This window comes from Cololabis saira, chromosome 14, assembly GCF_033807715.1.
Source record: "Cololabis saira isolate AMF1-May2022 chromosome 14, fColSai1.1, whole genome shotgun sequence".
In the NCBI taxonomy this organism is placed as follows: Eukaryota; Metazoa; Chordata; class Actinopteri; order Beloniformes; family Belonidae; genus Cololabis; species Cololabis saira.
The window spans coordinates 20,895,578-20,919,808 of NC_084600.1; the positions used below are offsets into that span (position 1 = coordinate 20,895,578).

General features: G+C 38.5%; 1 protein-coding gene across 3 annotated transcripts in view; it reads right to left on the reverse strand.

Moving 5' to 3' along the window:
* The window catches only part of ncor1 (nuclear receptor corepressor 1), a 59,245-nt gene that overhangs the window by 31,929 nt on the left and 3,085 nt on the right, over positions 1–24,231 (reverse strand). For 2 of the 3 annotated variants that reach the window (XM_061740085.1, XM_061740083.1), the window contains exons 2-14: positions 20,753–20,942; positions 17,695–17,789; positions 17,278–17,485; positions 16,718–16,900; positions 13,971–14,084; positions 12,809–12,865; positions 12,621–12,673; positions 11,844–11,910; positions 9,384–9,556; positions 5,884–5,974; positions 5,582–5,760; positions 4,941–4,995; positions 3,754–3,852 (exon numbers count right to left, since the gene is read on the reverse strand). In XM_061740085.1, the coding sequence (XP_061596069.1) occupies positions 3,754–3,852; positions 4,941–4,995; positions 5,582–5,760; positions 5,884–5,974; positions 9,384–9,556; positions 11,844–11,910; positions 12,621–12,673; positions 12,809–12,865; positions 13,971–14,084; positions 16,718–16,900; positions 17,278–17,485; positions 17,695–17,789; positions 20,753–20,863 (1,485 nt within the window). In that variant the 5' untranslated portion in view covers positions 20,864–20,942. The remainder of the gene's footprint in view (positions 1–3,753; positions 3,853–4,940; positions 4,996–5,581; positions 5,761–5,883; positions 5,975–9,383; positions 9,557–11,843; positions 11,911–12,620; positions 12,674–12,808; positions 12,866–13,970; positions 14,085–16,717; positions 16,901–17,277; positions 17,486–17,694; positions 17,790–20,752; positions 20,943–24,231) is intronic. The other variant, XM_061740084.1, reaches the window with a different exon arrangement.

Below are 24,231 nucleotides of genomic sequence, written 5' to 3' on the forward strand. Positions count from 1 at the left end.
GGGGGCAACCACTACATGTCAGTACACTGCTTGTCTCCTTCCTGATTTAAACACCTTTTGAATACGTACTCCCCAATGTACTGGCACATTTGCCCAAGATATGTTAAAGAAAAGAGACACAAAAGTAAATTGGCCCAATTTACACATCTCACAACAGGGAATACTACCTAGCTCACAGCGCAGATACATGTACAACAGCACAGAGCTTCTACTTGGGTGTTAAATAAAAAAACCCTTCTGCACATGTCCCAGAAAATCCTCCCAAAAATAGATGTCACCGAATGCCTACTAGCCTCACGAAATATGTAGGCTAAGATAAAAACTGCAGAAGCAAAGGAGGAACAGGGGCTACACGAAAGACTCAAACAAAACGGGTGAGAAATAATCACTGAGAGTCCGGTTTAAACTAAAAAGCTCTGGTTTTAAAGTTGGGGACATACCTGCACGCTCATTTGCTGGTCATAAAAATCCTTCCATCTGCTGTGTGCCAAGGCTTACTCGTGTTGCAAATGTGAGTTTACCCTCCAGTTCCTCCATAGTGCTGGGTACGGTAGCAGTGGAGGGGCAGGACAGCACCATAGCAGAGCTCCTTAGAAGGGCTGCCGTGCCACGGCACCACCGCACATATTCCAGGAAAGCGTGTCATCAGGCCGCTTAAGCCGCCCAAAGAATTGTCCATCTCACATGCACGCACTAATCTATGCAGGGTCACTCAAGGTAATCCCTTCTGAGCACTCCTCTTTGATTGGCACTCACAGCAGCACAGTGAGTTTTTTGGGCCTGTCAGATGGCTGGCCTGTACCAACACAGCCTTTTACAGAGGGGTGAATTCTCTCACTCTCCCTCTCTCTCTCTCTCTGAGAGAAAAAAAAAGGAAAAGGGAAATGGAAAACAAGGAAAAAAAAAAAATACCAAGCACACTCAGCGGATAAGCTGCCAGCACCGACCGTCTCACTCAGGATTTTTTCCCTTCAGTTTCACTCGCTTGCCCTACATTCCACTGCTCTCCTAGTTGCTCACTGTGTCCTTTTCCTTCATACTCTGCTCACTCAAACTGTAGTTGTTGAGGCACATCACTGATAGACATTTCTACAAATGGCAATAAAAAAATAAAACTTTTATGATGCTCTTATGGTGCACCGAGGAAAAGCTATGTTTCTGTGTTCCCAAAGTGAACACTAACTAATTGCAAAGGCATCTACATATTTACATCTGAATCACATAAAGAAAAAAGTCAAGTCAAGAGGTCCAAACTTCAAAAGGTGCAAAGTTGGAAGACCAAATAAGAGTTACCAATGAAGGAAATAACGACAATCACTTGAATTGAAGCCAAATATTTCTTTTGCAACATGCAATCACAAACTGTTGTACTCTCCACCTCCTCCAGACTAAAGAAACTGTCAACAACCAAACCTTGATGCTGCACAGTAGAAATACTGGACAGAATGTCTGTACAAGGGCTTTGAAGCCAGCGAAATCCCAAGAGGAGGAGAAAAATCCACTGAAGTGATTGAAATCAATATTTCAAGTCTTTCAGCACATAGTTTCTCCTAATCAGACCCATCTGCTCAGTGCTGTGAACGTGCTGGAAAATAGCTCCCCTATTATATTGTATCCATTAGAACTGTTGTTATGGGCAAAAGAAACAAAAAGAAGAAGGAAAAAAAAAAGAAAAACACTGTGCTTTGTTGTTTTCTTTCCTGTTTGTTTCTTAAAATCCGCCACCATCTTCATGGGTGGCATTACATTCAGCAAAATTAAAATTGTGTCTGTGGAAAATTATTTGTTTTGTTTTTTTGGTGGAACAATTAAAAACACATGCAAGAAAGTTTAAAAAAAACATTGCATGTTCTCTTGCTGAGCTTTGCAACAAGTAACCAAAAGAAAGTCATAATATTGTTCCTTGCTTCACTGGCCAGTTAAAAAATAGACATGTGCAGCATGAAGGCTATTATTTTTTTTTTAAACGGATATTAAAAACAGTCACACACAGAAAGGACTTAAACCACATGTGGTGAGGTATACTATCCAACACAAGAGGAACAACGACAATAACTGGTCAAAAAAAACAAAAAACGTATGGTATCTAGAAGTTTATACACCAGACTTTACAGTGGCTGGACAATGAGGCTTCAGAGGAAGAGGCGGCCTTGTGTTGGAGTTTGTCTTTGTCCTAGATACTGGGACACTATCCAAACAACTGAACTGAACGAGTAACTGAAACAACATTTCTCAAAATAGCTGCAACTATCAGGCCAGTGCGCACAGAGGCCACTATCGTGCCAGAGCATCCTTGTAGTCTGCAGTTTGAAGCTTAAAAAAAAAAGAACAAAATCCATTTCAATTGTGGGGTTGCCAGCCCTGAAGCATAGCCCTGGAAACCAACTTCAGTACAATGCATCATTGTGAACAATGCAGACTCTGAAGTAGAAGTAACTTCTAACACATTCCAAACTCCAGGTAAGACAAAGGGATGTAAATATGGCCTACAATCCAGACAAAGTCAGCTCTTGGTTTGTTATTGCAGTTTTTCTCCTCTTTAAGAATGAAGGGTCTGTGGCCGGTTACATCGCAAACTTACTGATGCTCAACAGTGACATAGAGCAATTCATGATAAAAAAGTGACTGCAGAGAAAGAGATGCGTGAAAGGTAAATTAAACTATACATTTTTTTTAAAGACTTCGTTTATAGATGTGGGTGCAAACAATGAATGTGGTAACTGGTATCTGGGCTTGTTGTAAAGCAAATACAGGAACATATAAAGCCTGCAGAATACAGCATCATCTAAATATAGATGAATATACTTCCAAGTGAAATGGCATTAAAATGAGGGGGGGGGGTTACATTCATGTGTGAACTAAGACTGCATTTTTTTTAACCAATTGTGCACCCCTACATTTATTTAGCTTGACTTACTTCTGTGAAGTGTTACGTTTCATTTAACTCTCACCAGACTAGCTACCCAAGAAGAGCAATGTTCTTCATCAAGCAACAGCTCTCATGTTTCATCTGTTGCTAGAGCAACAGGAGTCAGCTCTCCCTTAATCTAGCCTCATCTGCACAGTTTTAACTTCATATCCACAACAGATTAAAGCAACAACTCAGTGCTAACAATGACCAACCTGTCTTTTTATTTTTTTTAAACTCTCTGACCCCTGATTCTTTTTTAGTTGTGGTGCACCAGCATGCCAGGCAATGCAGGTAGTGTGAAGAATGCTGCATGTCTGAAGCACACACAACCCCTGCATTTGTACCTGCTATTCCAAGCTGAAATTCAAGCCCTGGGCTATGCTGAATTACCTCTGGGAGAATTAATTGATGAACTAAAAACAACATCTTACAAGATGTAGTAGCAGGCATACATCTGTCACACAATATGCTCTTCAGACTTATCTGACATGAAACAAATGTGGCAAAAGAGACTGACATACTCTGCTGCAAACCAAGCACATGAAACAAATGCACAACACACTTACACATAACAAATAACACAGCAAACCGATAGTTTCAACAGCAAATCTCTAGCACATATTACTGCCTTTAATCTAGTGTGTCAGGCACCTATTTAAAGTATTTCTGCTCTTGATTTAAATGTCTACTCAACTTGTTCTTTTTTATATTTAATGCATACACTGAATGCAGCTTTATTCTCTGGGAGATTCTTATTTCAAATAGATATCAATAAGAGATGCACACATTAAGCACAGTGGTAACAAGCTAGCAGCGTATATCTAAACAAATCTTGAGCCTACCTGGTTCTTTCTCCGTCTTCCATAATTTCGCCTCACTAGTGTCTTGTAGTTCTGGTTCTTTTTGGTCAAGTAGTAGTACAAAACACAGTCAGCAACACTCTAAAACAAAAGAACATGATGTATACACATTTTATCTGGTTCATTATTACTGACATATAATGTTTTGAGTAGGGGTGGGCGATATGGCAAAAATATCATATCACGATTTAAAAAAAATAAAATCACAATTTAGATTTTAAATTGGAAAAAGAAAGACGGACAATTGGAAAAGTATTTACGGCTGGGAAGCTCGTACGCGGGTCAGCTACTTTAAGCAGGCTTTTGAACCCCTCGTTTTTGTACCCTCTTGAACGGTATCATATCCTTTGCAAAATAAAAGGTAACAGCTTCTGTTACCTCTTTCAATCGCTTGCTTGACTTGTCATACGGATTGCCTTTGTCAAACGCCTGTTTATGTTGTCTGTTTTGGTCTCACGCTAGCTGCTGCCTCCGCCTGAGGAGCTGCCGGGCCCCTCACTGTTTGGTTCTCAGCATACTCTTGGTGCTTCCTTTTCAGGCGATTAAACAGATTCGTCGTGTTACCACCCGACGTGCGAACGGTTTCTGTGCACACTTTGCAAATTACATTTACTTGAGCTCGATCACTTGCAGAAAATCCAAACCAATTCCATACAACGGAGGTGGAATCTTTTTTGTGACCAACTCCGTTTGGCTTTCAGCCATCACTCTCCACATGCTGCCGCTACACACACAAACAAGGAAGCGGGTAGGAAAGCGCGTAATTCGCCCGTAATTCCCTACGATTGGTTGGTCAGGTTGACGACGTCAATACGTCTTGTGAGTCAGTGCATCAGCATAGAACTGCAATTTATAGAATGTGTCCTTGACGATCCCACGATCTTTGGAGTTTGATAGATCGTCTTCGCGTTGTAATCCTTCACGATCTAGTCTAGTCATATCGCCCACCCCTACTTTTGAGATAATATTGATACAGTTACTTGACAAAAGGACTATACAGAATCATTGAATACTCTTCTACTTATATGACTAATAAATAACTAGTCAACTATTCAATTAAAACCTGCAAGACTCTGCAACATAGGAGCTGACAAATATGACACTAGTTAGATTGTTAGAATAGATTCCAAAAAGGAATACGAGACACAACAATAAAATCCATAATTTACCTTCCTCTCTAGATAGGAAGCAATCAGGCTGAAATTCTTGGGGTGTTGTATAAACCTGCAAAGAGAATTTGGTAATTATACAAGACCAAAATGACATAGCTCCCAGAAAGGCATCATCAGGTGCTTTAGGAGCACAGGAACCTTTTCTAATTTCTAACCTTTTTTTATATCAGAGTCATCAAGAACTATGACCAAATGTAGTTCATGGAACTGGTTTTATAGTCGTTTTGTTTTTTTTCTTAACTTTAGAGCAGAACATTTCCTAACATGAGATAAACAATCTATGCTGCATTTGCGTGGTGAATGGATGAAGCGATGCAACAGTACAGTGACTGGATAAGACAATGTAAATGTGATTGGCTAAGTGTACAAGTACAACACAGGAACCAGTCACTATGAAGAAACTAATGAGCATCAGTAAAAAGTCAGCCAATTCAACATTTCTGTCTGAGATGAAAAAGTAAAAGCCCATGAAGGCAAGTTTGTCCTTCAGGGAGCTCCCCAGGCCCCAAAACATTCAGAGTCATCAGAATCATTTGCTCCAAAAGCACCTACTACGGTCTATAAACCACCTCTGTAACACAGGGACACACTGTGACCCAGATATTTTCTGCAGTCAATGAAAACAATACATAACTCACTTCTCCTTAAAGATCTCCTTTTCATGCTCGGTCCAAACATTCATGAACTGCCGGGCTTTGTACACCCTCATCGGGTCATCCATTAGGCCGTTCATGTTGATAAACTTCACTCGCCTCTGCTCGGAGTCATACATCATGGGTGGGATGACTGATAGCTGTCGCATTTGTTTCTCGTTGTTCTGTGGGACACATCCAAGGAAAGAGAAAGTGGTTCTCTTGTTTGATAAGTCATCTTACTGCCAACACTGCTCTCAAAGCCCTACAGTAGAAAAACCCTAAAATGCACTGCAATAAGAACTTACCTCCTGTTCAGAGAGGCCATCAATAATTTCGGAGATCTCGTGCTCACTTCTTGCAATTGTTGCAGAAAGACCCGTTCCCCTTTGTCCAACTCTGCAGAAAAAGGGATATTTTCAATTAACAATAACATTACAAATTCATATTAAGCAATGGATTACATGTATATGTAGCTCATTTCCCCCCATTCAGCTTTCATAATGATCCCAGGTCAACTTTCAACACTATGAACAAAAGACCTGGTTAGATCCGGATAATCTGGAGTCGTGCTCTTTGAAGCTAGCATATGTTATAGTACCACCTTTGACACGTCCCTTTAATCACTTGGTGCTTGAAAATAAAATTCTGTACAGCAAAATGTGCCTATGTTCTTTCCTGCGTGATGCTGCTGACTTAAAACACAGAAAGGCTCATATCCAGGTCCAGGTAATCAAGATTTACAAAAAGAAAAAAAGCAAAGCACAATAGCCTTAAAGGCTTTAAAAGCAATGAATAATTTCATAAAATATGCACGTCCGTTTCAAGTGTTGCCATACATCACTGCCCTCATACTCTTATGTTTCCTTGGTTGTTAAGTTAATTCATCCACTAGTCAGCAGTGGTGAGTAAAGAGTTCATGTCCACGCTTTGGCGAAGAAGAAGCGGTTTCTGCAAAGATGGCAATGGTGGTGGAGATCATTATAATGCACCCTTTTAGAAAGAGACATAAAAAGTAGTAGTAGACGACAAATGTTCAACCATTTAATACACTGCGGCGTGTGGACGGTGAATTCCTCTTCTCTAGTTTGTTCCTTTTGCTGGGGGTTACATGTTACCTAAACTGCTAAACAGTGCCCCAACGGTTTCCAGTGGTAGTGCTCTGTTTGCTGCGTCGAGCGATGGATCTGCGAAGGCCCTGATAACCGACCAAATTACGCATTTAAATCAGGCAGGAGATAAACAAAACGGTCTGTCTAGATATAGTCGGAAAAGGGTGGAGTGCCCTCTCCAAGTGGGGGATCAGATCCTGTTCCTTTTCTCACTCAATCCAACTCTACTCCGAGCCAGATGAGGGGGCTGAGGCATCTGGTTAAGATGCCAAATGAGGTTTCCCAGGCACTTTCCACTGGGAGGAGACCTCAAGAAAGCCCCTTGACATGCTGGAGGGACTATGTTTCTTGGCTGGCCTTGGAACACCTTGGGACCCCCCCCAGACGAGCTGGATGAAGTGACCCGGGAGAGGGAAGTCTGGGCCTCCCTGCTTAGGCGACTGCCCCCACGACCCGACCCCAGATAAGCAGTAGAAGATGGATGGACTGGGACACAATTAGTGCAATAAAAAGAAGGTTTTGTCTTTAAAATCAATTGTTTTCTTTGGGGCAAAAAGAGACAAGCTTTAATGTCTGCACTAGATTATAGTGATGTTGTTCATAGACAAGCATCACTGCAATAGTTGTCTGCATAAGACAAAGCTTTCAACAGAGCACTGAGGTTAATCAATAGATCAGACAGCTGATGTCCAGGACAAGATTTCGTAGCAAAAAAGAGTTTTGATATTAATGGTTTTGTTAAGGTGAAACTATCAAAAAAATAAAAATAAAATCACTAAAACTCTTACAAATTACTGCACATTGTATGCAGAGGTTTGATATTTTGCCTTGACACAAACATTGGCATGCTCATATTAAAAAAGACTGTTCTTGAATTGCTTTCTTCATATTTATGGAAGAATTGTTTTCTGAGAAAAGGTCAAATGGTGGCACAACAATAAAACAGCAGATAAGAACTTTATAAAAATCTTAAGTTGCCTAGGAAATCGAAACAGAATAATTTCTATTGATAATATGAACAAGCAGCTCAGAACCCATCAGCCTGTACATTTCTGTTGATCTGCAGTTCAAAGCATGTGAACAAATATAACTGTTGTCAATTAAAATTGCCTTCGAAAAAGAAATAATTCAACCCCTGACACACAAAAGTGAGATGTCAGCCACTGTACTGTCAGTTTCCTGCAGCGCTACATGTATTCATCTTTGAATATCACAGAAACTAGTAACATCCGTTATGGTCAAAGAGGTTTCATTTTTAAAAATGCCTTCTAAAACCTGAAGGTTATCTGGAAAAATGAAGCTACTTCTACAATAAAATATAACATTTATCGGCTTCTGAGGAAACTAGAAATATTGAAAATATTACACCTTTTCATTTTACTGTAAATTACTTGACTTTGCCCTTATCTCTTCATGTGTTTATCGTCCCTATTATTATAGTTTATTTTGTGAGCCAGCTCCATACTTGAAAGTTAAAAGCACACAGACAATTGCAACGGTGTAAAGTAGAAAACATTGAAGTTTTGAAGGACATCCCTGGTATTGGAACCCGCAATTTTTCTATTTACGCTGCTTCACAATGACTTCATGCATAAAGCACCAGCTGAGTTTTGTCCAATGACTATTTTAATTATATCTATAAACAAGATGAACCATCAAACATGCCAACCAAAAAAGAGGAATCCAGAACTGCTTTGTGTAATTCTAAAGCTGAAACTGTGTGGCTGGCTTTAATTAATTTTTTAATCAAAAATAACATGCACCAGGAAAGACCTCTACTTAAATATTATTTTAAATTGTGATCATGTCTTTAGCACTTTTTAAAAATGTTTTTTGGGTTGAATCTAAAACTTGTGAATAAACAAGACTGTGTTTTGAATTTTTTTTATTATGTTTATTTTACCTTCTTGACACTCTACTGGTACCAGTACCTTTAGCTTGATGATGATGATTCAATAAATATCTTTATTTCCATTTGTCCAATAAATTACCATGCCTAGATTAGATTTAGAAGGAATTTTTGAAGGGCAAGGGTGGAATAATTTAAATCTTAATAAATATTTCATTGTTTTAAAGGGGACCTATTATGGCATCTAATACCTATTTTAAACAGGCCTTGAATGTCTTAAAAACAAGCTTTTGATTGTTTTTGCTAAATAAATTAGAAATTCAGCCTCTGAGCCATGTCTTTATCTTCCCATTCTCTAACTTCATTATCTATGAGGGATTCTGAGTGGGCGGGGAGGCTGATAATGAGGCACTGTGCTGATTGGCTGCCTGAATGACGTGATACACCGCTATGAAAAAATGGCCGAAGCTCCAGCAGGCAGAGTTAGTTGTGGGTGTGGTTCCACGCATCGGAGGCCAACCGATGCAAATTGCATTTTGGTTACGTAATGAAAGGGAGCAGAATCTGAGCGGCTCGTGGAAGTCACATCACACCGGACGGCTCATCCGGGCGGCTGTACAGACACTGCAGAATTTGGTTGCTTTCCTCGTTCTCTGAGTTGGCAGGCTGAGGGGAGACCACTTTATATATGTTAAAGCAAGAAAAAACGTGTTTTTCATAATGGGTCCCCTTTAAAATTAATTTCAGGGAGCAATTGAAGAAAAACAATTGTCATCAGTAGATTGCAGCACCAACAGTTCCCGTCTCTGTTTTGACCCATCGACCAATCACTGGCAAAGGCCGATACCTCTGGAAGCGCTCCTGCTGCTCTCTCTGTTTGCGGATCTCAGGGAATTGCCTTTCATAGTATTCCCGCGTTCTGCTATCCTTGGCTTTGCGTCTGGGGTTGTTCTCCATACGCTCCACCTTCTTCTCCCACGCCTCCATGAGCTGGTCATATCGCTGACAGATCTTCTGTTCCTGTGTGCACAAATTGATGGAGTACATTTGTATTGTGGTTGGCTGATATGGTATCCTGATATTTTCAAATTCCCAAATAAAATCAGTTGTATCTTGTTCACTCACAATTTTAAAAAAAATCGTCAACAGATAAATTAAAACCATATCATACAGCACATTCTCTTCCATTCCCATCATATATCCAACTAACGATTATCTAAAGAATATTTTGACAGAGTTCTCAAAGCATACCCTAAAAAAGTGCAGCCAGAAGAGCCCTTTTTACATGGCACTTTCTTATAAAAAATTGATAAAGCAGAATGATGAAGAGTTTGGAAGAGTTTAGTAATACATCGCTACATAACTGAGGATGATAAGCAACAAAAAAAAAAAAGGAATAATGTTAAAGAAACAAAAAAATAACAAATGAACCATCACTGACAATTCTCCAGAGGTAAAGGAGCACAAATATGTGATTGTACAGTTTATTTGACTCCCTGATGAACTCTGGGTTCTTCTTTGAATACATTAACAAAAAAAGTCAACATGACGACAAACTGGTTTAAGTGCAAGCAGGTGAGTAGAGAACATGTTGCTAAGGAAATAGTTGTTTGTTGTGGTTTTAACTCTGCCTTTCAATCCATTTCCTTTTGTCTCCTGATCCTCTCCGAGTTTGTTCTGATGCAAGTAAGTCTACAAGTAGCTTTCAAAAGGATCGTTTCTGTGTGGTTACATAGCCTACTTTGTAATCAGTACATACAAGAACTGTTTGTTCCCCAAGAACGGTTAAAATAAATCAAGAAAACAACTAATGCCCAGCGGTAACAGAGTTAAAATGTTTAGTGAAAACTCATTTCCACTCCTTGCAGCAAGGGACAAACAATTAACCTTCCTCTTGGCACGAGGCCATGTGCACTCTGCCATTGTTCAGAGTCCAAAAGGTCTGTCTGAATCCGACGAGGAGCAGCCAGTTTTTAGACTCAAAGAACCACAACCATCCCAAAAAAAAGAGCAAGTCTTTCAACATGAGGTGATTCTGCAATATTTAAATAACTGATAAAAAAAAAAAAGCCAAACGTTTGGCTCACAATTTCTGAGAATTGTTTGATGCAATAACATTTGTTATTTTAAAAAAAGATGCTATTGGCTCACACATGGATTCAAACAAACAGGGACATTGAGGCATTTCCTGTTCTGTAAAAACTTTAGTTGTATCACATTAAAATATCCACAGACTTGATCAAGGGTTGTAAATGTATCCCTTTGCAGGACTTATTTACGGTAAGCGTGTGAGTTATTTACATGATTGTAGTCTAGACCAGGGATAGACAAAAACTGGGGGTGCAGGTCAGCATGTGAGCATTCGGCTTAAATCCCATCAGTGTTAAAGCAGAGGTTGGCAAGGCTGCAGTCAAAGCTACAGACTTGATTGTTGTTTGTTTCGCTACAGAACGTGCATGCAATCAGAGCAATCATATAATTTAACATTATAGTATTAGTATTTATTTCTTAGTTCCAAAATTTCAGATTGTCCTTATATGTCACATTCCAACAATTTCTGTAAGATTCAGAGCTCAACACTTGTGTGTCTACAATTGCATTTTATATTTATAGAGAAAATACTGGGGTCTGGGTACTCTCGGGTGCAAATGTGTACATGAGTGTGAATGTATACGTGGGTGTGTATGTGAGTGTAAATGTGTACATGAATGTAATGTATGTCCTTTTCGAGCCTTGTGGCCCATAGAGGAAAGCCTCTTAAAGCATCTTCCTGAGTAAAGCATCTTTCCCAAGGATGCACAAAGTGACGCCAGTGCTAGGGTTCGAACCCACGACGAGGCCACTCCGCTCCCGTCTAAATGTGTACCTAGGTGTAAATGTATACGTGAGTGTAAATGTATACGTGGGCTTGAATTTACAACTTTATTATTTAGCATCAACATAATATTGGATTACTTTCTGCATTACTTTATATGTTTTTCTTTTTTCTTCATAAATTCATAAGATTCAGAAAACCGTATGGAAGTGTTAATGTTGTTATGCTCTATACAAATGTTTTGACATGTCTGGAATGAATCAATAAATGAAATGAAAACCATTTGTTTTGTGTGCGTTAGACATTATCTTTTCAATACACATCTTTAGGAAGCAACAAGGTCGCATTGCATACAGAGCTTAACCAGCATGAGCTAAGGTCATTTCAGATCACACAGTCACATGACTGCTCTGCCACTATGGGAAAGGAAGGCGCAGCTCGTGTTGTGTCTGTCACATCAGCATAACTACATTAAACACCAGGGACACTTACCCTTTGTTTACGTGCATGGTTCCTCCTCTTGAAAAACAAAATGAGCTTCTTCCTCATGATTTGATTTCTGTAACACAAAGAGTAATTCAGTGAGCTGAGAAAATGCTATTAGCAAGCATCATTATTGTAGATGTCAGAAAGCACTGCCCTACCCATGAACCTCCTATTTCTGGGAAAAAAAAACTGTTAGTGTTTGACTTGTATAACCTTTTGCCATTAGAAAATCCTTGATTTCCATTCCAGCAACTTATTATAAAACATTGCTTAGTTAGAGAGTGGTGGGTACAAAATACTGGGAACTCTTCTGTTTACACATGATGTTGGGTGCAGGGAAATATTAGTGAGAGCACTGACCCTGAGATTGCAGCCTATACAGCAGGTTCACTAAATAGGGTTTTCTTTTTTAAAGAAAACACACACAAAAAAAGAAAAATGAGCCAGATGGGTTGCGCTCGCGGTTCACACTGATAAGAGTTCTGTCCCAGACGACATAGCCTTCAACCCTAACACAGCATACCGTAAACATACCTAACCCAGACAAACACACACATGTTCTCACTTCCTTTCTCAATCACTCTCCTTGGTGTCAGTAGGGCAACTCAATCAGGTGACTCAGCAATCTGATCAGACAGAATTATCTACCGGGTTTATGTGGATGGAGGTCAGAGGTATTTCCAGCACTTTCTTCTTATCGTGACAGGTTTGATGAGCATTGTGTCTGCAGCCAGTGAAACAATCTTCAACAAACAGATATCTGAAACGAATATCTATACTTACGTCTTGATGTTGTCATGGTACACTTTTGTATCTGATGGCTGGTTGTACAGCGGCTGAGAACAGAAAAGAAAAAAAATACAACCAGAAATAGGAAGACAATTAATTATTAGCCATTGGGCAAACAGCAGTACCTAGACATTGCTTCTTCCTCAAAAGTTAGAAAAACTATGAAGTATTACATAACATACCAGTTCAACTTTGGGACCAAGGCCTTCCAGTATTTTATGGGCCTCCTCTGCTTTTTTCTAGAGAGAAGATTGTGACTTTAATGAAACACTACTGAAACACAAGACATAGGATCTGGAAGCTGAGCAACTCTCAAACATTTCTACCTAAAATATTCAATATTCTATCTGAAGATCATCTTATTTTTTACATTTCTAAAAAAAGCCTAAAGAAATGAGCTTCAGCTTTTAAACATTTACATTTTCCTCAAAGTTTTGTAAAACAAAATAAAGGAGCCTGAGAAAATACAAAAACTGCTCTTACTCATAAGGACTGTTTAATTTAACATTTCACAATCCCTCATCTACGGACGGAAACAAACAACCACAGCTGTCAGACTAAATGCTGTGCATGAAGCTTGAGCAGCTTTACAGCCTTAAGTGTTAATGGTTAACTGAGGAGGAAAGCATGTCTCAGCGCTCTCTCCGACAACAACACAGTCTGACAGAGATGAACTGCTATGACCTCCACAAAACAGACCCTCACCCACTGTGCTGCTGAGGATGAGGCTGTGATCTGTGTTTCAGTCAGTTGAAATGCAAATGACGCCTACAGCTGCATTTGACCTTTTGCTACAGCTATTCTTCAGTGGGTTTTAAGAACTTTACAATGTTCAAACATTAAAAAGGATTCTACAGTAAATACGTGCTTACTTTCTCCCAAAACCGCCTTCGGAACATCAATAATCCAGAAACCACAAGACAACACTGCTTATTCCAACAGAGGATACACTTAAATATCACTCCTGCGAGCTAAAACATTACTATGCCAAATGCCTGCTTTTTAGCATTCAGCAGCAGGAAATGTTTCCTTTTGCATCAGTAATAACCCAAAATAGCTCCAAAATGGCAGATGATAAATGTAGCAGAAACAGGAATGATTTTTGTTTACTATCAGTAAACAAAAAAGCATGAATTCCAGAAGAAACTGTCATTATTAACCTGTAATTGTCCCATGTATCCTCTGTTATGAAAATGTAAAGGAAAAGCCTGTATTCTCTGCTGGATACTGAATTATTTAAACAAAACACATTTGTTCTTTTAAGTTTTTGGATGGAGGCTGACAATTAAAAAGAATAAATTCAGAACAAAAAGAAGGATATTTGTTTATGATGTCTCATCTTACTCTGTTTTCATCGTAGATGATCTGGACGATGCTGCGGTGCTTGTGCTCCACTGGGGGAGGGGTCACTGGTTTCTCTGGCTCCACTGGCTTTGCTGCTTCTTCCTCCAGTTGTTGCTAAGAGACAACATCAAAATATGCCATTTATATCAACAGCACACAAAAACAGATAACTATGAAAATACTGGTAGGCCTGTTTTATCTTTACATGTCCAAACTTTGCGTGGGGTTTTTTAAGTCCATATTCACTGTGAGTGAGGTAATAGGGGAAAATGCTGCTCCACCTGATGCTCAGCGGACCCTGTCCTCCCGATACCTGAACCCCATGTTGAGTTTAATCAGAATATTCAGTAAAAGCTTGTTCATGTAGGCTGGACCATGTTTTTAACCGATCATTGCTGACGCTGTGGCCATGGCAGACAACCAAATCAGACAACCAAATCAGTGGAGTCATTACAGTATGTACCAGGTTACTGAGAAAAGGAGCTCCTGAAATATTTTAAACAATAGAAAACTAACAATAGAAAACTGAACAATAGAAAAAAAGAAGACAGCAAACTGGGAGGTATGCTCTTCTAGCAAAGATCGCCCTGCATTCCTATCGAATGAGATTGAACATGAGAGAAAGGTAGCAACAGGCAACCACAAACTACAAAAACATGCATGTCCAAAGAGGAAGATGGGCTAAACAAGAAAACAAATAGTCCTTGAACTCATACAGTTAAGTTTTGGAAACACTATATTGATAAAGATATAATAAGAAGATGATGGACATCTAAACACTAAATTTCCTTTGACATCAGCCTTAAAGGTTTCAAGTATAAACTAAAGCTCCTCCCACCGGCAGTTGTGACATACTGTATTGATGCAAAAAAAGCCATCCTTCTTAAGCTGCCGCTGTTACCATTTGGAAATTCACATGGCACAAATGTTGCCAGTACAGCGCTGCACCAGCCTGTCACCATCATGGAATCTTTTGAGTGACAGTAGGAGCTGCATGTTCCATGACGCCAGCTTGCGTTTACTCACAGAGCTCATCTCCCCTCTGTTTTCCCTCTGTCACTAGCTCCCAAGGCAAAACAGTGGCACAAAAAAAATGTCACCGTGCTCGGGTCGGACGATAGGCTGTATTAAAACAATGGATTAAGCGTTAGGTCCCTATCCCTTTGGGTTCTGAACACCGGTTTTGAAGGCCGTTTTTCTTCTTGAGGGGCGCAGCCATGTTGCTTCGGAGGCCAACGGAAACACCCCCAAAGTATGTCAATCAAATGGTAGCTTTGCTTCCTGCACTTTCAGCTAAACCCTATATATATATAGACACAGTACACATAAATTACGTAATAAAAAGTAATTATCACATCTGTGCACTCATAAAATAAACCCATACTGGGTTCATTCAGGAGTTGTTTTTTGTGCAGACCGGAATACATAGGTTTCAATGGCGAGGGGCGCCGGCCAAATTAGTGTGTATTGTATGTTCTTAAACTTTTCTTCCATGTGACTTCATGCTGGTCTCTAATTGGTTACTCAAAGACTCTCCTCCCGGCGCAGTTTGCAATCAGTGTTTTTCTGTCATTCTTCATCCAATATGATCGATTCATGAGCTGTCAATCAAAGTCACACCCCTGACAGTGTAGACGCACGACTGCATCTGTCACTCGCATACGGAGTCACAGCCATAGATATATATATAAAGGCCTTTATATATATATATATATATATATATATATATATATATATATATATATATATATATATATAAAGGCCTTTATATATATATATATATATATATATATATATATATATATATATATATATATATATATATATATATATATATATATATATATGGTCACAGACATAGACATCTATCCATATCCGCCCCATGGAGCTGCTGCGATACGTCAACGTCGCCGCCATATTGGATGTGGCACGACTGCGCTGTAAACTAATACAACTAAATTGACTTATTTTCATAAAGCGCCTTTCTACAAAGAAATGTACGTTTTACGTCTCATTTATTCATTCACATGCACTAATATACTTGGGAAACAGTTAGGCACCAAATATAATATATTTAATTTTCTGAGATGGTAAAAATAAGAACTTTATTGATCCCACATAGGAGTAATTCATGTTATATCAGCTATAGAGAACAAGGTAGTGCCGAAAAACAATATATATCCCCCCTCACAAAAATAAGACAAATAGAGAAACATATTTTCTCATCAACAAAACAAATTAAAAAATTTTCAAATAACAAAATAACATATTTGAACCATTTTTCAGACAATATCAATATCAATATCTATATATCTAATAACTGAAAAAAAAAAAAAAAAAAAAAAAAAAAAAAAAAGAAAAATGGTTCAAATATGTTATTTTGTTACTTGAAAATTTTTAAATATGTTTATGTAAAATATGCTACATGTATATGTAGTATATGTATATGTATATGTAGTATATGTAGTGATATGTAATAAAAAAATAACAACACAATTTATGTTCAAGTAGAGTTTATAGTTACAGTGCGCCCCCCCCAAATTTTTTATCACCAGTCGCCACTGCTATTGAGTACGTTCTAATGTTTCGGACGCACTAAAAAATCTCGCATACTCATTTTGCATACTCATTAGGGTGGAAGTATGCGATTTCGGACGCAGCCAAAGTCTCCAATATCCTCACAATATCTTTTGTATTCAAAATATGCTTAAAAAAAAAAGAAAAAAAAAAAAAGACTGGTTACCAACCTGCTTTTTTTTCAGCTTAAAAATCTGCTGCTCGACTTTGGCAATCTCTCTATCCACACGGTCCATACTCTGGATCAGCTCTTCCTTGGATAGTTTGGATGGAGAGTTGTCTTGGTCTTCATTCATGTGTAGAGTCAGTCCTCCTGGAGATTGTGATTCCAATTTGACACTGAACTGAGACTCCTGGCAAAAAAAGATGAGTAATTAAGCTTGTAAAAATCACAGCATTAACATCTACATGCCATACAAATTTCAGTAACTTGTGACGATACATCTTCAAACTTTTTCGACAAATAACCTGCACAAGGGGAATAAATTGATAACTCGAAAAAAAGGTCAAAAGTTTCTCCAAGATGATAAAATTAAATCAACACCTCAGCTAAAAAAATGTCTCTGCAACAAAGTCTTGTTAAAATAGACTTGCAGAAATACATAGACTTTCACTAAACTTACTGACTGCATTCATTTCACCTGGGTCACTCATATAAACCAACAACTGGACACAGAAACACTGCAGGACTCTTAGTTTACAAAAGTGGGGGAGAGGGAATGAGCCCTACCTTTTTGACTTCCACAGTTGCTCTTAAACTGTCTTGTACACTATGGGGCATTTGGAGCACAATACTCCCTGCAGTGGGAGGGGTGCGGGTGATGTGGCCCTCGCCAATAGTCTCCATGCGAGGGCGTTTAACCTCCAAGGCTTCATGCTCAGGCTGGGCTGTGATGGAGTGAAACTGCTGTTCGTAACCATGGCGTCTTTCTGGAGGCCTAAGAGATTAAATGTAGACAACAAATGTATCAGAAGCTGAGGAGGTGCAAAAGGAAAAACAAAGAACTCTACAACCAGACACCAAAGTGTACAAATACCAAAACATGTCAGCACATGTGAATATTCTTAAAAATTGTAATCTTAAAAAGGAAGATAACATTACACCTGATATTCAGGTAACGGAATAGAGATGTAACGATTAAGCTACCTTTCAGTCCCAGGGTGGAATTCAGATAGTAAAGACAGCCTTCTCCGACCCTGTGGGTCCTGCATGTGAGAACGATAGTCTGGGGTGGTGAAATCCTAAAGAGGAGAGGAACATTACATACCGTAAATGATTTGATAAAGTAATGTGATTAAGGTCAGAACAATAGGGCATAGGGAAATATGTCTGTCGCCTTTAAGATAGGTATGTTTAACCCCAAAGTGGAGGGGGTGGGTGAAAAAAAGATGATGATGTATTTTTTCAATATAATGACTCATGTTGCCACAGATCAGAGTTAAGCTTGAGTTATGGTTCTGCGTCAAAACGACGCTGTGCCTACGGCGTGTGGTACGCGTTGACGCAGACCACACGCCGTCACTGACGCTGTCACTGACGTGCACCTCCCGAAAATTGTAACTACGCGTCGAGGCGACGCAGACCACGTGCAGACGGAGAGGGGTGTGATTGGTTTGCTTGGTAGCAGCGCATTTCCGGTTTCCGGTTTGAAGCAGTCGTGAACTTTCAGCGCTCTTTTCTTCGTGTATGTGTGATTTTTTTTGTTTTTGTTTTTTGCACAATAGTTGTCCTTATCTCTTTGATTCACTGTGACCGGAAAAAGTCGGATAAACCATTCAGGAAAAGATCGCAAATTAGCGGTCACGGGGGGTACTGCACCGCGGAGAAATGGAGTGATGGAGAAGTCCGAAGGGTTCACGACGGCGTCACGGTGACGGCGTGTGCTCTGCGTTGGTTTGACGCAGAACCTTAATTCAGGCTTTACAGCTCTTCTGCAGGAAAAAACATACAGTGTCACCTCAATGGGAGTCCAGATTTAAATCTGATAGAGATTAATGATGCAAACTTAAATTCAAAAAGAGCACTATCCTCCAAAGCTGATCTGCCAAGTGAAGTAAAAGAAAGCCAAAACTTGAATGATGAGGAACATAGTTTTTAATTGATGAAGTCTAATAATTTAAGCTATCATCCAAGTTGAAATGGGTGCAAAGGTTTTGAAATCATATATTCACTCATGATTGCATAAATCCATATTTTTTCCTCTACTTTATTAAAATAAAGCCAATAACTACATATTTTTTAAATGTGTTTTAAGATGCTGAACTAGTTGTATTTCCAATTTTATTACTTTTTTTTTTTTTTTAAACCAGGGGCTCCAAGGGTTGAAGACTGACCATTTAATTGCGACATTCCTAAAATGAGTGTGGACCTTTGTTTTATAGCAACCCCTAACATGTACACACTCACACACACGCGCGCATGAACACACGCACGCACGCACGCACGCACGCACGCACGCACGCACGCACGCACGCACGCACGCACGCACGCACGCACGCACGCACAAACCCTCCAACCCCACCCACAAATTTCCTGTAAGCTCTCGGCTGAACTTGATGTAATAAAAGCAATGATCCTTAACTCAATAGGCGTTTATACCACTTAAGAACTGCAACTCTGAACATAATGCTGTCATATTGTCAATGCTTTTAGGTTCAAAATCAAAGTAAAATAGCATGTTCCTCTGTAAAACCCACAAAGTTCATATATATAACAGCAGCTGTAGGAGGAGAGATCCCTGTAGTTTAAAAAGGACAGAAAAACAAAGCATGTCAGAGCATACTCGGGAGGAAAAAAATGATTGCACACGGAGGAAGACGACCTGGCAAAAGTGGGACAAGACTTCATCCTAAACATGTTATCAGTCAGTACAAACTAAATTTAACCAGCAGTGGTGCTCCTATGTGGCAAACCAAACCGAATTTTGCTAATAAAATTGACTGAAACTTTCTGAACATTGCAAAAGCCATACAGGGTAATGAACACCTGAACGTTATCAGCACAATGTGACTGCTAAACAAACCTGATTAGCAAATGCAGTTACAGGAAACATTTCCAAATTCCTGTTTTGTCCTACATTTAAGCAAACAATCAAATCCTCAGAAATGTTCTGCTGACCATTTTCTGTGAAAGTTAGCTTCTATGAATTAAGTAAAACAATAACAAATATGCATAGTTCTTTCATGCATTTTAATGGTTGAAAAAATGCATTTACCTTTACAGCAGAGCAATAATATTATGTCAACAGCAAGCAATTGTTCATAGCAGGAAAATATTTAATTTCAGACTTAGAGCACCATATCTAGCCACTGCAAAATGGCTGCAAAAAACAACAAAGCAACCATTGTCTTCAGATAGACATAAACTCTTACAAGTACTTTGCTCCTAGCAGACATCATGTTGGTGGAGAGCATTTGAACCAGGAAGACTACCACGAAAATAAGACAAAGAAAATTGTCTTTCCATGAGAATTATAGTTTATAGGGTAAAGAAACCTGCTGCAGACTGAGTTGAGATCATTTTATAGGTAAAGCTTTGCCCTCTGTATGTTCTTCTTCTTTCCTCAATCTGTCTTCATATTCAAGACATTTGTTTTTTCTGTGTGCTCTAGATTAAATAAATGGTGATGACCAACAAACTGCATTCAATCCACAACTGCAGTTCACCATGTCAAGGTACCTGAGTGGACCTAGTCTATCTGGATCAGTAATCCATCTCAACCAGTGGATCTGTTTGTTTCATATTGTAATTCCTTGACAGTGCAATTTATTTATTTTTTCTGCAAGGTTGCCCTGATCTAACCGATCTTTCTGCTGCAACCGCAAACTGATAAAAACTAATCTGGCAACAAAAGATAAAAGGCATTGATAACAGGAACAAGATTGTTTTCTCATCTCAACATGCAAGACAGGTCTAAATTGTCCACAGTAAGATCACAACTTCAATTACTTCCGTAGGAAATATAGAATGATTTTAAATATATATTTTTTAATGGATTAACAATAAAACACGTACATCGTAAAGCCAAGTGATGTGGATTTAGAACACAAAATAAATTTGTGTTTGCAAGTGTTAAAACACTAAATTGTTGGGGTTATTGAAAAAGGGTTATTAAAATAACATCCCAAAAATATAAAAAGTAATTTTGGACTAACACAAAAAGGACTCAGAGCTCAAACATCAGTGCAAATGGAGGGGTTTTTACCTGTTGATGGCGTGCACTGGTGAAGGTGTACTGGACAGAGTGAGGTGGATATCGGCTCTGCTCGCTGCTGAAGCTCCCCTGGCTGGGGGGGTAGCCCGAGCTACTGGACATCCTGGCGCAGTGCTAGCGGGCTATTGCTGCTTCACGGATCACAGAGCTCAGCTACACCATGTTTGGAGACACAAACCACCTACAGAAAGACAGAAACATGAAGGCAGTTTTTTTTTAAGTCATATTTTTGACATAAAGATGATACTCTAGACTCTCAAGTGTTTCATTTGACTGCATTGATCCCATTTAATTTCTGTGTGAAGTTCCTGGAGATTACTTTTGTTGTGAATTAGTGCTATCAAAATGAACTGGAATGAGTTTAATCTTTTTGAGTAAGAAATAAGAGGATGAGAATTCAATGAAATAATAAATTCATACAAAGCAAATAAAATCAAAAGATCGAAAGAATGCATCGACACAAACTGCATGAGATGAAAGAGCTGGCCAATCCCAGATAACTCTGAATGAAGAAATGTAGTTATCGCCTCTTGACAAAGTTAACGTCAGGCTTCTTTTTTGAATAATAAAGTTGTATTTGTGAATTTAACAGAAACAGACCTTTGAAGGTGATTTGCTGTTGCAGAATGCCACAAAACCTCTGACACAATGTTATATTGTAATGAAGGGGTTTAGATTTTAAGATTTGACTTCAGTATCTGACTATATTCAGAATACTCCACTGAATTAATCCAACTGTTTACTTCAATAATGACCTTACCTTACGGTCAATGTTTTACGGGCAAGACTCCTTATGATGGTTCTGTATCTGCTCTACTGTCACTCGTCATTTTAACTTCACAGACTGCAGACTGCTTAAGCTTTCTACCTTTTAGGTAATTTATATTATCATCACATACATGTAGCATCCACCTGATCTGGTTCAAAAACCATGCTTTTCTTTCCCCCAGTCTGTCTATTTCAGGATAGAAACAAAGAAAGCAAGTTTATCTAACATCTTTCTGGCTACAAGATCAAAACTTCTGGCCATGCAATTGCTTGTACGGCAAACATAACAGTGGCAACATGCCCTTTTGCTCTGTTGAAGGATAAATATGCAAATCCTTTGCTATCTTTCTATGAAGAAATGTTTTTTTATATACATGTTTAATGATGCCAAAGGTTTTTACTGAGTTTTTACTGAGATCCTCTATCCATTTTCCCTTCTCAAATGATTTTGGCTTTTGTGGATAAAGTTTTTAGACCAAATCATGACTACACTCACTTGCTGACATCACTTATTCAAAATATGATATTTTTGTAAAACCTCACTTCTCCACTCAAACTGCTCCCAACCTAACAATATTTGAAATATGTTGTAGGGCTGAAATGCAGATGTAGAGGATGATCAGTACATTAAATTAAACTGTTCGGAAAAAAAGAACAGAATACATTGGATTTATAACATCTCAAAGAAATACATTCAATGCAATTCTAAGAATCCTGTCTGTATTTCTTTATTTTTTCACTATTTTATATTATTACACATTTTCATACACACTAACTACTCTGTTAGTTCAGGTTTGCACTCAACATTCAACACACTTAATTGTGAATTATAATGAAAATCCAACTACAATGTTTTTTATTATCATTATTGTCCTGTTTTGCATTAGAAGCAGAAATATTATACACAGACTCACCTCTGACCCCTGTTTCAAGCAATTACCGAGCAGTTTTAACTGTGCTGCACTGTGCAGTGACCAAGACATTCATTCTCATCGTACAACAAACATTTAAAATTTGACCTGCACTGTGGTAAAACTAGTTGCATAGCACTCTCGTTGCAGTCCAAAGCCCTCATTTGTAACAATAACACAAGTTTAATCTGAAACCTAAAAAGACCCAAAAAAATGGCAACCTCACATAATCGGTATTATTAAGGCCAAAACTAACTCCATACACCTGCGCCGTGGTCCTCCTACGATCTTAACCAAACAATTTTGACCACTTTGATAAGGATCCAGTACAGGATCTTAGAACACCACTTCATCCAAAAAAACAAACAGAAGTTGGAACTTTGAGCAGAATTTGAAACACTCTCACTATTAAAACCAAATCCAAGGTGGTCTTATCCTACTGGGAGAAAAAGTACATGGAGGAAAATGTCTTTCCCACACTAGATTGCACAGGATAACCTGTTATGCCAGATGGTTTGTTTCACAGGATCACCAGAAAAGAAGGGTTTACAAAACCGATTAAATATGTCAGGCACTTTCAAGGGAAATAATTAAATAAATATTTGTCATATGGTTGTTGGCTTATGTCCCTCTATCAAACTCACAAAACAAACTTCAATCAACCAACCAGATGAACCAAGAAGAACCTCATTGAATCAGTCAGTAATTAGGAACCACAATTTTTGATCGTTGTCATGCCGGATACCCGCCCATAACCTCCAACGTAGGTAGCTGACACTGCTGTGCTGTTGCAGCCACAAATAGATAATTGTAAGTCTGGTAAGATTATTCTTTCATAATTACATTTCATGAAAATATAACGACTCTCAGGGTAATGTCAAATAGCCGCTTGTCTGGACCCACAAACTTAGAATAGTAACAGTTATTTGTACTTTATCAATATTTAAAATCTTTTATATTAGTTTTTTACATTGCAAACAAATAGTTTGGTGATATGTTGAGTATATTAATGCAGTGTTAAACAAAGGAGTCTTTCATGTTATTTTTATTTAAATGGAAAACATCTGGTCCCAGGCAGAGTATTATCATGGTCAACTGGTGATAATTCATCTTTTCCAAATACAAACTGTTGCTCTTTGGCTAGGTCCTGCCTTGTAGTAGGTTTGTTTTCAATGCTGCCAGTTGGTTTGTCAATCCATCACCAAGATTAGGAAAAAAGCACCTGCCCAAACTTCATGTAATCTGACAGAGAAGTGGAGCATGGCAGAAAACAGGCAAAGCAAAAACCGATTCAATTCTAGTGTGGATCCCTGATGAGATTCTTCAAACTGCTCTATGGGGTATTGGCTTCACTAGAGCACTGTGATGTCCAAGTGTCCCTTTAGTTTATTAAAAGAAATTGGCAGGCTCTGGTGTTTTAGAAAGATAACCCTTGTCAGGTTTGAACAGGCCTCTGTAAAGAATTTCTGCCTTTGCTTGAACTTGCCAAACAAACCATAAACAACAACAATAATAATAATAATAATAATAATAATAATAATAATAATAATAATAATAATAATAATAATAATAATAATAATAATAATCATAATAAAATGTATTAAAATAATTTAAGTGTCCCCAAGATTAACAAATAGTATGTCAATGCCAAACTTGCATTCAATGTGATCGTTACTGGCAAGAAATTAGAAAGAGTCTCCCAAATTAGGTTGGAGATTACAGGAAGACCTAGGGAAGAGACAGTTACTCCCAACCCCTTTTGACAAAGGTCTCCACTTAGTATAATGAATG